Genomic DNA, 15,044 nt, shown 5'->3' on the forward strand with positions numbered 1-15,044 from the left:
TGTAGACATTATTCTCAGCTTGTTTGACCCTTTTTCTTCCCTAGGGCTTTAGTTTTATTTTCACATATTACTCTGCTATGAACTTCTTACTCTTTTCACCTCTAATAGGCTTTTATATTTTTCTTTCTTTTCTGTTAATCTGTTTTTGCATTTCCTGGTTATATGTTCATAATTTATCTGATGATATCATTTGATGTCAAAGGAACAGTAATTTTGTCTAAATAAAATGGCCACTAAGTATAGTAGGTATGGGAGATTGTTTGAGATACAAATCTTGACAGTTGTTTTTATAATTGTTTTTTAATACTAAAAGGCAGCTAAACCTTTTAAGTACTGCGACTCCAGCTGTTGGTGCGTGGCTTGTTCCCATTGACCAACTCAAGTCATCCTTAAACAAATTGGAAACCGAGGGAACCTTGAGAATTTGTGCTGTTATGGGATGCATAATGACGGAAGCGTTAGAGGTATGTCTTCCAACAGTGCAAGGTATCATACAAAGTTTATTATTGAAAATGATCGTTTTTTGTTCCTCATAGTTAGAAAACTTAGTTGCTTAATTACTGGATATCTTTTATTTGTGCTATCTTTGATATATCATTCTAAATCTGTTGTTTTTGCTTTGTTTCAGAATAAAAGTGTACATTTTCCCCTAAGAAGTAAATACAACAGACTTACAAAAGTTGCCCGCTTTCTCCAAGAAAACCCTTCATGTTTACTGTGTAATATACTACACCACTACCTGCACCAGGCGAATTACTCCATCATTGATGATGCTACAATGGTGAGTTACTGAAACTATAGGTACCTCTAAAGAATCCTCTATTCTCTTGAGGAGCCATTGAGCCACAGGGCTTGAGATGCATATGGGAAGTCCAAAGGAGAATTATGGTTAGAAATACAGGCCTATAGACAGCAGCCAGCTCAGATTAATGATTTGCGAGTTGACAGCATGAAGGTGTTAGAAGCTGTGGACATGGATGAACTTCTAGGGATGATGTGTTGATTGAGCAACTGGTCAAGGATGTATCCCTGAAAAATACCAAAGTAAAAGGGGGGTGAGGAGGGTGGTTAGAGGTACACAAAGTGCTGAGGAGGGAAAGGAAGAGGTTGGAGCACCAGGAAAGAATGTCTCAGAAGCCAAAGGTATAAAGAGTTTTAAGTAAAAGAGTAATCACCAGTCACATTTCACAAAAATGTTTGATAAAATAAGGACTAATTAATGATTGAAGGGAGAATATATAATTTTACAAAATATATACAGTATATTTCTGCCCCTAGAAATGCACTACAGAAGATAACACTTCATGATTAGGGTTTAGAGCTTGAGGATCTCCCTTCTCCTCTCCACACTTCTGGTCAGTAGAAAATACACAAGACTCTTCAGCTAAATTAGGGATCAATGTATCAGTATTATTAAGGGCCAATCTGGCTCCTGATAACCTCCAATGAAAGACTCCCTAGCGAATGGTGGATTTGAGAAAGGTACTTGGATCTGAGGCTGGTGTAGTGCTTTCTACTTTTACCCTGTGAATTGAAGACTGAGAGGTCCACAGTGCAAGGCGAACTTGCCCGTCTAATCATAGGCAGAGAAACTACAACAGACAGAATGACAGGCATTTCCCGTGGATGGATGCTCTGCCAAGATATGCTTTCCATGTAAGAGGAAGAATCCCAAGGTGGCCCTGCTTACTTGAGTCTAGGAATGAAAGGGTAGGCTAAGGGACTTGATATTCCTCAGAAAGAAAATGAGGTGATTCCTGCTTTTTAGTAAATAGTTGTCTTCAGTCAAAGCCATTTCTCCTAACACAAGGGATTATAGGAAAGCGGGTGGAGAGTAGGTGGATATTTTCTCCTTAAGCTAAGGCACTAATAGGAATAATAGCCAAATTTTCTTTCTTACAGTCTTCACTATGTGAGATAAAATATATTCTAAATTATGTAGTTGTTATTGGTAATACATTTAACTTTCAAAGCAGTTACAAATTCATCTATGTCCAGCATTTAACTATAGCAGTTTATTTCTTTCTTTATTTTTTGGTGAGGACAATTTGCTCTGAGCTAACATCTGTTGCCAATCTTCCTCTTTTTTTATTTTTTGCTTGAAGAAGGTTAACCCTGAGCTAACATCTGTGGCAGTCTTCCTCCATTTTGTATGTGGGTCACTGTCACAACATGGCTTGACAAGTGGTATTTGTCCTCACCCGGGATCTGAATCTGTGAACCCAGGCTGCCAACGATGGACTGAACCACTATGCCACAGGACCCGCCCCAGTAATTTATTTTTTTAAATGTTAAAATAGTAGTGCTTACCTAATCTTTGGAGGGAATAATTTCATTTTGTCTTTGCTTAATGAATATTCCAGGTAGCTCAAAATACATTTAATTCTTCAGCTGGGCTAAAAAAGGTAAAGTGGATTGAATGTTTCTTAAGTTGAATCCCAATTTTGCATCCCAAGTTTAGCCTCTTGTTCACCTGGTACTGCTGTATTTAAGACAAAAAGATGCAATGTTGTGTTTAGGGATTGAATTCTTTAGTCAGCTTGAAGTACTGACTCTTGTGTAACCTTGGACAAATTACTTATGAATTCTAGTTTCCTCATCTGTAGATGAGGCTGGAGATTTAAATGAATAAATATATGCAAAGCACTTAAATAGTAACTATGATTAAAGTAAGGTTACTTCTGTCCATCTCATTGCTGTTACAGAGTGATGGACTTCCTGCTTTGGTAACTTTGAAGAAAGGTTTAGTTGCATTGGCAAGGCAGTGGATGAAGTTCATTGTGGTGACGCCAGCCTTTAAAGGAGTTAGCTTACATCGGCCAGCTCAGCCCCTGAAACCTCAATCAGCTGTGGACCACGAACATGAAGACGGACTGGGGCTGGACAATGGCGGTGGTCTTCAAAGTGATACCAGTGCTGATGGAGCAGAATTTGAATTTGATGCAGGTAATTTTGTAAATATTTTAGTTAGATATTATGCAATTGGTAACCTAGTACATGAGATAGTTTTGATAATTTGTGTCCCAAATTTGAAAATGTCATTGCTTAATTATACAAGTATGATTTGTATTTGCCCAAATAAATGGTAATAGTGTTGGCATCTTTATCCTGACTTGATTTTTAAGTTTAATCTTGTGAAATACAGTAGACTTCTTCTTATCCAGTACAAACAACAGACATCTTTGTATACCTAGAATGTTTTGAGTGAAACACGTTAACCTCCTTTTAAAGTTTACATTTGTATTTGTCTGTTTATTGTCCTCCCTATGCCACAGTCTTTTGAGTCTTTGAATTTTACCTGGTGCTTGTTTGACCCTGAAGTTATGTAATATGTGGAGGCCTGCAGCCAGCCTATAATTCTTTCAGCATAATGGCTGTGCCAGAACACAGACAGTAGATATACATTTCAGAAATATATATGCATACTTTAATACTTTTTCAAAGGTTAATTTTTATTTTCATGACATGAAATATTCAACAAAAATTTATCTTACTATATTTTGAAAAAAATATAGAAGTACTATGGGAAAGGACAGTAGTCTTTAGAGCTTTAAGAACATTGATATATAATACTTTACCTAGCTTTTTTTGTCTTTTAAAAAACCTTATAATTATATTTAATAACTGACTTGTTATGAAGACTAGACTAGATTGTATTTATTTTGAAAAATTTCAAGTCTGCACAAAGGTAGAAAGAATGGTGCAGTAAACAGCCCATTTAATTAATTATCTGCAATGCGTATGTTAATCCGTGAAAATTCTGTAGTTTCTTGAGCTTAGTTGAATTGGTTTTTTATCTCTGTACCATTTGGGTGGCATATGTGAAACATGGAATAGAAACTATTTGTTCCTCTCTTGAGACTGAGTGAGAAGATTGGGGTTGGAAGAGTTAAAGAAAGGAAAGAGCAAGTATTATAGCAGATTCAACAATTAATTTGTCAAGGAGTATGGAAAGTTGAGTGTAGTTACACCACCAGGAACACTGGAGTTGAGGTTTCAAGAAAATGTCTGATAATCTATAGCCCACTTATTCTTTTGAACCGTTTTCAGCCACGGTCAGTGAACACACAATGCTACTAGAAGGAACAGCCAACCGGCCTCCACCGGGCAGCTCTGGACCTGTCACTGGAGCTGAGATAATGAGGAAACTTTCTAAGACTCATACACATAGTGACTCTGCATTAAAAATAAAGGTACGTTATTACTATTTTTGGTTAGAGTTATTTAGACTTGCAGAGAAGACCTAAACTTTTGTTATCTCAAATTTAAATATTGCTCCTACACTCCAAATGTTCAAATAGTATTTTTATGTTGAAATTAACATGATTAGTAACTTTTAGTGCACACGTTTCTTTGAAAATTATATCATCAGTCAGTAATTAATATTGAATAAGAACTACTTTAACTACCAAGCCTTAGGGCTTTCTTTTCTATTTATTTGAATGTTGTGTTCCATAAAATTCGATGTTGAAAATGTTGATCATCTTGTAATTTTTCTGGTCAATATACAGTTTGAGTTAGGGTATTTTATGATTTTAATTACATTGTGTTTTAAGAAATTTAACCAGTAGTGCACTGTGTGTAAGTTTCGTCGTCTGTAAGATGGAGATTACCATAGTTACATGAAATAATGCTTGAAAAATGCTTAGAAAAATACCTGGTACACAGTAAACACTTAAGTTATTTGTTGTTGTGGGTTACTTTTTTTTTTATAGTTTGCTTTTCTGAGCACAGAAAACAACAAACAGTTAATATTTTAACTTTCTTTGAAAGTCTGGGTATAGACTTATGTTAATACCCAGAATACATAAGGTAAATGATTGATAATTTTGACCATATTAAAATGTAAAATTTCTACGCAGAAAAAATAATGTATTGTAAACAAAATAGACATATGACAAAGAGCTAGTTTCCTAATATATAAAGATCTCTTCCTGATCACTAAGAAAAAGAGGACAACTAAATAGAAAGGTGGTTAAAGGCTCTTCACAGAGAAATATGTATACTTATGTGAAAATGTATTCTAATTCAACAAATACCACATGATTTCACTCATATGTGGAAGATAAAAATAATAACAAAAAAACCACGTAGATACAGATGATCAATTGGTGGTTAACAGAAGGGAAGGGGGGATAGGGAGAAGGCATAAGGGCAAAGGGGCACATGTGTACAGTGACAGATAGAAACTAGACTTTTGGTGGTAAACACAGTGCAGGCTGTACAGCAGTCGAAATATGATGATATACACCTGAGATTTAAATGTTATAAATCAATGTTAACTCAATAAAAGAATGTAAATTAAAATGAGATTTCCATTTCCACCTATCGGACTGAAAAACTAAAAAGTTTGATAGTGTATGTTGTTGGTGAAGATGTGAGAAAACAGACACTCTCATACAGTACTGGTGGGAGTGTAAATTGGTGCAGCCTCTTTGAAGAACAATTTTTGAAGAGCAGTTGGCAATTTGTATCAAAATTTAAATTGTATTGCCCTTTCACCAGTATAACGATGTCCAGGAATTCATTCTAAAGACATGAATGCTCATAAATGCTCAAAGACACATGTAAAGAACACACATTCTTTACAACACTATAGCGGGAAAATGATTGAAACAACATAAATGACTAAGCACTGAGGACTAATAACTAATATACCCTGAAGCAGATGCATACTATGAAGACTCAAAAAAGATGAAATAGATCTCTAAGTGGATATGGAATGATCACCAAGTGCATTGATTAAAGTAAAAACAATGTATAGGGCAGTATGTATTTGTATGTTAAAAAAGGGTAAATAGATGTGCTTATAGTCATAAGTTACTTACAAAAGGATAGATAAGAAAGTTAAGAGGACCTTGGGGTGAAGGGCCCTAGTAGACTAGAGCTCAGGGAATGCTTACTTTTCATTAAATAGTCTTTTTGTGCTTTTAAATTTTTAATTATGTGTAAGTGTTGCTGTTAAAGCCTTTGGTGATAGTTTGATACGTAGTTTTTCAGTTTGAACTATGAAACTTACTCGGTTTCTGCAGTATATTCAGAAAGCTGGGATACTTTAAATTCTCAGCTCCTTAATCTGTCTCAGATTTTCTTCCTGGTTGATGGTTTTTCCTAACCCTCTGATCAAATTTAGGTGTTTTGCTGTTAATGCTGTTCTCTTTCAGAAATTTTTTGAACCTTCCTTTGTTTGTGGATTATAAAAACCCTTCAAAGAATTGAAATTACAAATGCTTTGTTGCAGATCTTGGCTTTTCAGGATCTTTCTGTCTGTGTAGTCATTTTTTTGTACTATGCTTTAAACTGATCTGAAATTCTATCTTAAATGTGACAACAGATAGAAATTGGACAGTTCTGTAACTTGATTTTTTTGTTTTTCCTCAGAGAATTGCTGGAAATTCTTTCTGGTATGTTAGAGCTCTGTAGAGAATCAAGTCTTAACACAGATATTCACTGTGAAGGCTACCAAGAAGGGTGGTATAGTATTAAGAATTTCAGAATAGACATCTTGCCACCAGGCTCTCTCTTCAGCTTTCAAAGGGAGTTAATAAGCCAGTGTTAAAATAAGTGAATGATAGTAAAGGCTGCCGTTTGCATTGTACTGTAGAGTTATGAAACATTTTTACTTACATTCGAGATTCACTGCAGTCCTAGCACACCCCGTCTGTTTTGGTATTGATGTGAACAATTACTAGCAGTAATAGCAACAGTAATAGTAGCTGTAGCCGTCAGCAGTCATTTTTATGTGCATAAGAAAGAGCCCTGCATTGTTGCTTCTGTAGGGCATTCACCCGTATCATTCTCTGAGCTATACCAGTGGAGACACTGCCACTGATTCTCCAGTGCATGTTGGACGTGCTGGCATGCCAGTTAAGGAGAGTCCGAGGAAGGAGAGCCTACTCAGCTACCTGACTGGAAGCTTCCCAAGCTTGCACAACCTCCTGGAAGGGACTCCTCAAAGAAGTAGTACAGCTGTGAAGAGTAGCTCCCTAACGAGAACAGGTATGTCCCTAGTTTTGACAATTATAAGTTTACTTCTGTGGGAGAATTAAAAAAAACAGTAGCAAGACTTAAATTTATTTAGATCTGTACTTTGGATGCATAACTAATCTTTTGTATTACACATTATGTTTGAGAAAATATTTTGGGAAACTGTTCTCCCTTATTGGTGTCTTCATGCCCTTAGTTTGTGTTTTTAAATTGCAGCATTTGACACTACTATAAACCTCGATGTCATGTGGGGTGCTGTCTCGACCAGCCAACAATGAATTTCCCTCTGTTATAATAAAAATAAGTTATGTATTCATGCTTTAATATCTGAATACCAACATCATGTAGTGAATTTGAAAACATCTGCAGAGACATTTTAACCTGACTTTTCAAAAATAAATACATAAACAACAATTTCTACTCTGTAGTACTTAAGTAATATATATTCAGTAAAACTTTATTTTCAGGAAATACGATGGCCACTGATATGTTGTCTGAACACCCCTTGTTGTCTGAACCATCCTCTGTGAGTTTCTATAACTGGATGTCAAATGCTGTGGGTAATCGGGGAAGTGTGGTGCAAGAATCTCCTGCTACCAAGTCAGGACACAATAGTCTTCCAACAGGTACTTAGTTATCACGTTATTTTGCTTAACTATCTGAGGGGCACATGTAAAGTTATAGCAAAATCCTATTTTTCAGAGGATGATTAAAAAATCTCAAATGTTTAAGTACTGTTTAGTTGAAATCAGCCCATTTTTTGGAATGCCTTTAATAAAATTGCAATTGAGGGAGTCGTACGCAGTCAGTAGGGTTCTTGTGGAAAGGCAAATGTGTCAAATGTTAGATTGTGTATGACTTAAAGAGTTTAAAGCTTCCATTTAATGTGGCTTGTTTAATTTTCAAATCACCAAAAGGAGATAAATAAAAAATGCACAGTATAATTACATCACCGTGTACCTACAATAAAGAAAATATTTTTGGTTTATCCAGATTCCTCTGGGACATAACTAGCTGTCTTCCACTCTTTATGGTTACTTAAATATTTAATTAAATCTAAGGGAGTACAAAGAGGAATAAAGCAAGATTCTTGCCCTCAAGGAGGAAAGCAAATGAGGGCAATTTATTAATTTGAAAAGAATATGTATAAGTAGCAAGAAGACTGTCATGGAATTCACAAAGAAGTATTGGTGGTTATCGCCAGAAATGGAAGTGGAGCCACCTTTCCTTTTCTATTTTTCTAAATTTTTTATTGTTTTTCCAAATTTACTAGTTGTATGTATTATTTTTTTTGGAAAAAATATATTTAAAAAAATAATATGTGAAGTAGCTTTGATTCTAGTTGCTGAAGGCAGCTAACATTAACTTGTGTAACAGCTATTTAGATTGCTAGTAAATTCTCTTCAGACAGAAAATAGGAAATTATGAAAAGTAGTTGATATGTAACTACTTACTCGGTCCTTTTCCTTCCTGGTGTGTGGACCGCTTTTGAATCTGGAACTGATCCTAATTCTGGCTGCATGTTGGTTCTTAGCTTTGGCCCTTGGTTGATGGAAGGCTGGTGCTTCCACCAGCTCTCAGCACTTCTCTGGTGCTAGCTGCACTACTGCACAGAGTTTAAGTTTCAAGAGAACCAGAAAAGAACATTTCCTCTCTATCATCAGTCCTTTGCCTGGTGGGGAATGAAAAGAGATAGGGGGCACAGATGAAACAAATAGCACCGTTTCATTTATGCTCCGCCTCAGGAAAGCACAGCTGGGAAGGAATTTCTGAGTGAGACTGCGAACCCGTGTCTGTCGCCCTGCTGCTGTCTGTAACTCTGTTCCTCAGCGCCAGGCTGATGGGATATCACATGCTTTTCACAGATCTTCCAGCCATAAAATTCTCTGCTTTGGACTGACTGTCTTTAATATAGCCTTCATATATGAGGATTTTCTAAATTTATTAATAAGTCGTGTCTGTAAAATAACCTAAAAGTGCTATTTTGTTTTCTCTTTCAATTTAAGCGGTCTGGTCTACTACAACACAGGCTTCATAAGTTTACTTTGCTGTGCCTCTTTATGTTTTTTATTCCCAATAATTTAGATTTTGTTCTTGAACATTTACTCTGCTAGGTGTTGCACCTAATCTTCCTACAATTCCCTCAGCCTCCGATTTCAACACCGTCTTGTCTAGTGACCAGAATACCTTAGATGGGACGCATTCTCAGCATAGCACTAGCCAGGATGATGTGGCAGGTGTAGAAGAAGCCAACCAAGGATTTCCTGCTGTTCAGTTGGCTGATGCACAGGTGAGCCAGTCTGTTTTTTCCCTAATTATTGTAACCCCTCATCAGACAGTACTTAGCAGCTGGAACCATCAAGTAATGGGCACTTCAGGATTTTATGCCTGTATGCCTGAAGCCTTCAAGCAAAAAAGGAGGAGCCTTTGAAAAGTACATAGGGTAATTATAAATGCAAATTAAGCATCTGTAGATACTCATTAAAAAGAAGAGCGGCATATAGTTGTCTCATATAGTAACATTTTTGTTATTTGGAGATACAGATTGTCTAAATAATGACTACAAAGATAAATTTAATCACATCCTGTAGTCTTAGTGCTATGTTAAGACTTTATTGAGTGAGCACTGGGGGGGTCATTGACGATTTTAGAGCAAAGGAATAAAGTGACTGGAACTGTACATGTAGAAATATTATATGAGTAGCAGTGTGTTAAATATTGAAGTAGAGAAACCAGAGGTGAAAAAATGAGTTATTGAAATAGTTCACACAAGTGGTTATCAGGCCCTTAGCTTAGATGGTTGTGGCTTTGATGAGGTAAAGGAGAAATATTGTGGAGATCTTATTTAATTGATTAAATGCGGAGAGTGGAGAGTGAAATCCTTTGACACGTTCTTTTTAATTTGAAGGATCAGAAGGCAAGTGGGAGAGTGGGGCATGGGTATCAAGAGGTGATATTTTCTCAGGATGAAAGAGACTTGAGCATGTTTACAACTTATGAGGAATTAGGGAGGTCCCAATCAAAAAAAATGAAAGAAGGGTAAACTGATAGAGCAAGATTCAGAGAAGGAGGAGAAGTGTTAGAATTTAGAGTCGTTTATAGAGAGATGCTTTGGACATGAAAGATACTTTTTCCTCTGAGAATTTTTGGGAAGACTTTAAGGTCAGTGGTAAGTTTGCAAATTGGTAGCTTCAATGTTTTCTTACAATAGGAGGTAATTTATGTTAAGTTTGTCAGGCACTTTTAAATTTTCTTGATTTACTCCTCCAATACATTGGAGTAGTTTTTAGAGACTTGTTCACTTGTTTTTAAAAGGGAGAATGTGGAAAAATTTTTGTCATTGTTTTGGCCTATATAATACATTCATTATTCATTGTATTTATTAGCGTTCAATACACATTTTTAGAGATAACTATACTATTTTACATGTAAGACTCTAAAATCCACCAGAAACATGAATGTTAATACAATAAAAAACAGTGAGGTGATTTAGATATGTGTAAAAATTGGAATGACTGTGAAAGAGAGCTCACCACAGACCCCCAGAAGGATTGCCAAATAGTGCTGAGGAGTCTAGTTAAGAGTTTGTTAGTGTTGCAATACCAGTGAATGCAATTAGATCGTTTCCTCTCATGGTCCTTAGCAGCTCAGCTGTAGAAGTAGAATAGGATTGATCCAAAGCAGATATAGCAGGAAAAATGAGATGATGAGATGTAGTATACAATTTAGGAAGTTACTGAAATGGAGTTCAAGCCAAGGTTGTGGGGAGTTAAAGGAAGTCAATAACTTTGGAACTGAAGGGTTGGTTGAGTTATCTTCATGGCCAAAGAAGTCCTTCAGGAAGATAAATTGGGATGGAAAAGAAAAAGAAGACAGTCAGTCAGGAACCAAAGTCCCTGGTGGGTATGGAAGATTAACCAAGGGCATAAATAGATGACAAAGATTAGGAAAGATGGAGGATGGCTTGAACCTTGAAGAGGGAAGAGTTTTTCCATTAGGATGACAGAGCACATCTACGAAAGAGTAAACCCAAGAAAGAGTATGCCAAGCAAGTATACAAGGAAGAGGAAATTTCTCCCTAAGTTTCCAGTCTAGAGTGAAATTGTTTGAATTCTCTCATTCTAGGCCTTCACAAGAGTATCCTATCTTCCCAAGCACAAACAAATGACCTAGAGACAACTGAAAATGTGGACATGGGTCTCATTACCCAAATGGCACTCGTCCATTTTTATAGAACTTTTTAAGCTTCAGGAAAAGATCACTAAGGGAGAATGTGTAGTGAAAGAGTTAGAAGGGGGCCAAGGAAAGCGTTGGATAGCACTTATATTTAGGATGTTGAAGGAGGAAAAGAATCCATACAGCAGAGAATGAGTTGTCAGTGATTATAGTGGTCTATTAAACACATATAGTTGCTTCTGTTTGGGTTAGCTCTTAGTGACTATGAAATTCAGTTAACTAGAGATTTAACCAGAGTGATGTATTTCCATAAACATGTATAATACTTAAAATGTAAAGGAAGTTCTTTGTCAGAAAATAAATGTTAAGTGACTGTTACAACCAAGTGATACCATTTAAAAATAGGTCAGATATTCATAAGATACCATGTGAAATGTTTTTATGTTAACACAGGAAGTTGATAAACTGTTTTGTGACCCTAATGTACTAGATTTTTATGGAAGCACAGCTATTCATGCCTTTTTTAAAAGCAAGAAGTAGAATGATTTAAACTAATTCATAATTTTATTTTCCTTGTATTTTCAGACACTCAGACAGGATCAAGGGATCTGTGCCCTTATGATTAATTTGAAGATGAGTGGCACATAAATAGGTGTTCAGAAATACTAAGTTTTAAGTAAAATTAGAGTTTTTTTTTTTTTCTTTACACTATAGTGATATCTACTAAAGTAGAATAGGAAAAAAGCCACAGTAAATGATGAATTATCAATTGAGCTAATATGGATTGTGTTATGTCTTTTAGGTTGTTTTCAAACCTCTTTTGAGTCATACAGGGATCCAGTCACAGGATGCAATGCCGCTCTGCTACCGAATGTACTTTGGAGAGCACCTCTCATTTTCAGGGACTTTGGACTGCCTCAGAGCAGACATCGTGGATTCAGACACAGCCAAAGAGAGAAAAGGCAAAAGAGCAAGAAGGTGTCTGGTGCTATTGTTGTTTTTATGTCAAATTTTGTACAAAGGTTATCATACTCATTTGTTATTTAACTTTCCTTTCTTCTAATGCTGAGAAAGTAATTTTAATCTTATGAGAGGATAATTTCCATTTAACAAAAATAGTAACCACATTTTATTAATAAAATCAACAGGTCATAAGGCCTATTTTTAGGTATATTTTTGTACCGTGTTAGCACATATGTGAGGGTCAGCCAAAGTATGTATGTTGACATATACAATATATACACTTAGAATTTATTTACTCTTGCAGTCGTTGAATTTTTATGATCTTATGGATTGTAATTTTATATATTTTACTTAGAATTTATTTCTAACCTCCTTTCTGAGTTGACTTGACTTGTAGCAGATAGTGTTTTCTATGAAGAACACAGTGGAAGTCAGACCGAGAGTATAGCCATCAGAAACACACAGGAATGCTAAATGTAGCATGGTGAAAGTTAAGAACTGTCATTCACTGTCACTCTTTATTGTCATGGATAGTTCTTCAGTTTCTTTACTGCTTGCATAGGAAATAATATGCCCACTAATAAGATTTGACTAATCTTTTGTGAACTTGCAATTTTACTTTGGATAGGTCTTGCTAAAGTGTGTAGGAATAATAGAATGCAGATGTAGAGGGCATTTATGACAAGAGGTTTTTGCAACATTCTTGGTTTCATCCAATTTGTGCTTTTGCAAGCTGGTAAAATTAAAAGTAAAATGTACATGTATCTGACATATAGCTAAGTGAAATATATTTTTTATTTGAAATATTCTATTTCAGATTTTAAACAATTTAACAAAATCAGTAAAAAATTCATGGCAATTATGTATAGAAGAATGCAGCTTTTTAAAATTTTGTTTCAGGGCATTAAATATCTGAGGATTTTCTAATAACACAGGAACATGAAAATTTCAGTGTCTTTTCTATTAAATATAAGACAGTCTTTGCTTTTCACAGTTATGTGTTCCCCTAACAATGACGGTGCAAACTGAAACACTGCAAAGTGACCTTGATGATTATTAAGATTAGTGGGGAAAATTACTTTTGTTTTGTGACCTTGAAAAATGTTTATCAAAATATTAAAAACTGTCTATTTATTATAAATGTTTAGGGAAATGAAAAATATACTAAAACTAGTATTTTAGTACATTGTAATTTCAAACGTTAGAAACATTCAGAATTAAAGTGCTTTATTTCTTTCTAAAAAAACTTGTCAAAAGGTAGTTTTAATAGCGCTTGGCTTCTTATCATGTAACTTACGATACATGATCTTTTCTGTGCCTTGGTAAAGTGTCATACCCCATTCTAAGTGTTGATCAGTTTCCAACATTTTATTTCCATTTTCAGTGTCATGAAATATCTTCACGAGTTCCTTTTGCTGTGAAGTTTTTGCCTGTATCACTTCCTGGGAATATCTTCCTTTTTGCCACAACCACTTTGCTCTTTATGCTTTCGCTGAGTTCCTCTGGCTGCATATCTAGAGTTTCTAGAACAGCGGAAGTATCAACATTTCCATGGTCAGCTATTTCTTCTGTAACTCCTTTTATGTTTAATTAAATTTCACTGCCAGCATTATAATTTTTTGTTTGATTGCTGCATTTTCATCTTTGCTGTCCATTTCCCTCTTGATTTTCCATTTTTGTAAAATATCATGCAGATTTCTCAGGAGGAGGCAGCACATCTACGTGCTTTACTGTCTGTGTGTGAAATGAGTAACAAATGTGCTTTGACCAATGACTAACATATTTTGACAGAGGTGACGTGACTGGTCAGTGATCATGATGTACATCTGTTATTTACATAGTAATTTGTGGACTGAAGAGCTAGCAGCAAGTTTGTACTTTCTGCAGTTATTCACAGTAAATTTTAGTTAAAAATTTGAACCATGTTGTTGGGAGCTGTGTTATTTAACCATGGTAACTGAAATCCATTCACATTGGAATCATCAAATCCAGACAGCAAAACATTAATACCTACTTAGACTCCCTGATTAGAGTTAGCAGCCCTGAGTTAAACGTGCATTTCTGTTTGCAGTAGCCAACTTTCATATAAGTATACATAAAAAATACTTATATAATGTGTGTATATATACCTGCACACACATAGTGTGCATGTATATATACACTGTATGCACATGGTATGTATCATATATGACTAACTTATACACAGATTATATGCATATGTGTATGTATGTGTGTATCTGTGTATGATCATATTTAACACCTACTTATTGCCCTACTAAAAGCCATACAACACTGCCACAGACTAGACCTTCGTCTGACCATATTTCCCTTCTTCTGTTCCAGGAGATCTTCTTTGAATGACTTTGAACTTACTGCCTCTAGCAAAACTTAACATTCTTTTTAATTTTTCTACCATCATGCCAGCTCTGAATGCTCTACTTTCCTGTTACTAGCCCATGGTTAGCTTTTATTTCTCAGATCTCCTGTAATTCCACCTTAACGCTTATTTATTTGGAGACCTTTGTCACAGTACACTTTTCCTGGTCAAATTTCAGTCCTGTTTGGGCTTTTTTTTTGTAGTATATTGTTCATTACTATTGGGTTATAGTTTCTTGTATAACATGTATAACTCTCCTAGACTGTAAAGCCAGGACAGTTATTAAATCATTCAGCATGGGTTCTCATAAATATTAGTTTCCTTATATCTTTGCTATCTGCAATCAAGATAGTTGAACTTATTAGAGATTTAATAAATAATTTTAAATTTTAGTTTTAACTTTAGCTCTAGAGTGCTCATTCCAGTTCTTTACCTTTCTGGCTGCTATTGCTTAAATGACTCCTTCATTATATACCCAGAGTTTTTTCCCCTTTTACTTGAATCTTCTCTTGAAGACTTTCTTGCCTCCCTGACATGTTCT

The 15,044-nt window shown here is 35.4% G+C and overlaps 1 protein-coding gene across 15 annotated transcripts in view; it reads left to right on the plus strand.

Annotated features, from left to right (window-relative positions):
• Window positions 1-15,044, plus strand: part of BLTP1 (bridge-like lipid transfer protein family member 1) — a 195,649-nt gene that overhangs the window by 103,894 nt on the left and 76,711 nt on the right. For 14 of the 15 annotated variants that reach the window (XR_011501876.1, XR_011501877.1, XM_070504705.1 and 11 more), the window contains exons 39-46: window positions 314-464; window positions 629-781; window positions 2,706-2,946; window positions 4,051-4,193; window positions 6,780-6,999; window positions 7,455-7,613; window positions 9,102-9,277; window positions 11,966-12,141. Coding sequence is in view for 13 of the 15 variants with exons in the window: in XM_070504705.1 (XP_070360806.1) it covers window positions 314-464; window positions 629-781; window positions 2,706-2,946; window positions 4,051-4,193; window positions 6,780-6,999; window positions 7,455-7,613; window positions 9,102-9,277; window positions 11,966-12,141 (1,419 nt within the window). In the remaining 2 variants the exon portion in view is untranslated. The remainder of the gene's footprint in view (window positions 1-313; window positions 465-628; window positions 782-2,705; window positions 2,947-4,050; window positions 4,194-6,779; window positions 7,000-7,454; window positions 7,614-9,101; window positions 9,278-11,965; window positions 12,142-15,044) is intronic. The other variant, XM_070504707.1, reaches the window with a different exon arrangement.

This window comes from Equus asinus, chromosome 3 (assembly GCF_041296235.1).
Source record: "Equus asinus isolate D_3611 breed Donkey chromosome 3, EquAss-T2T_v2, whole genome shotgun sequence".
NCBI classification, from domain to species: Eukaryota; Metazoa; Chordata; class Mammalia; order Perissodactyla; family Equidae; genus Equus; species Equus asinus.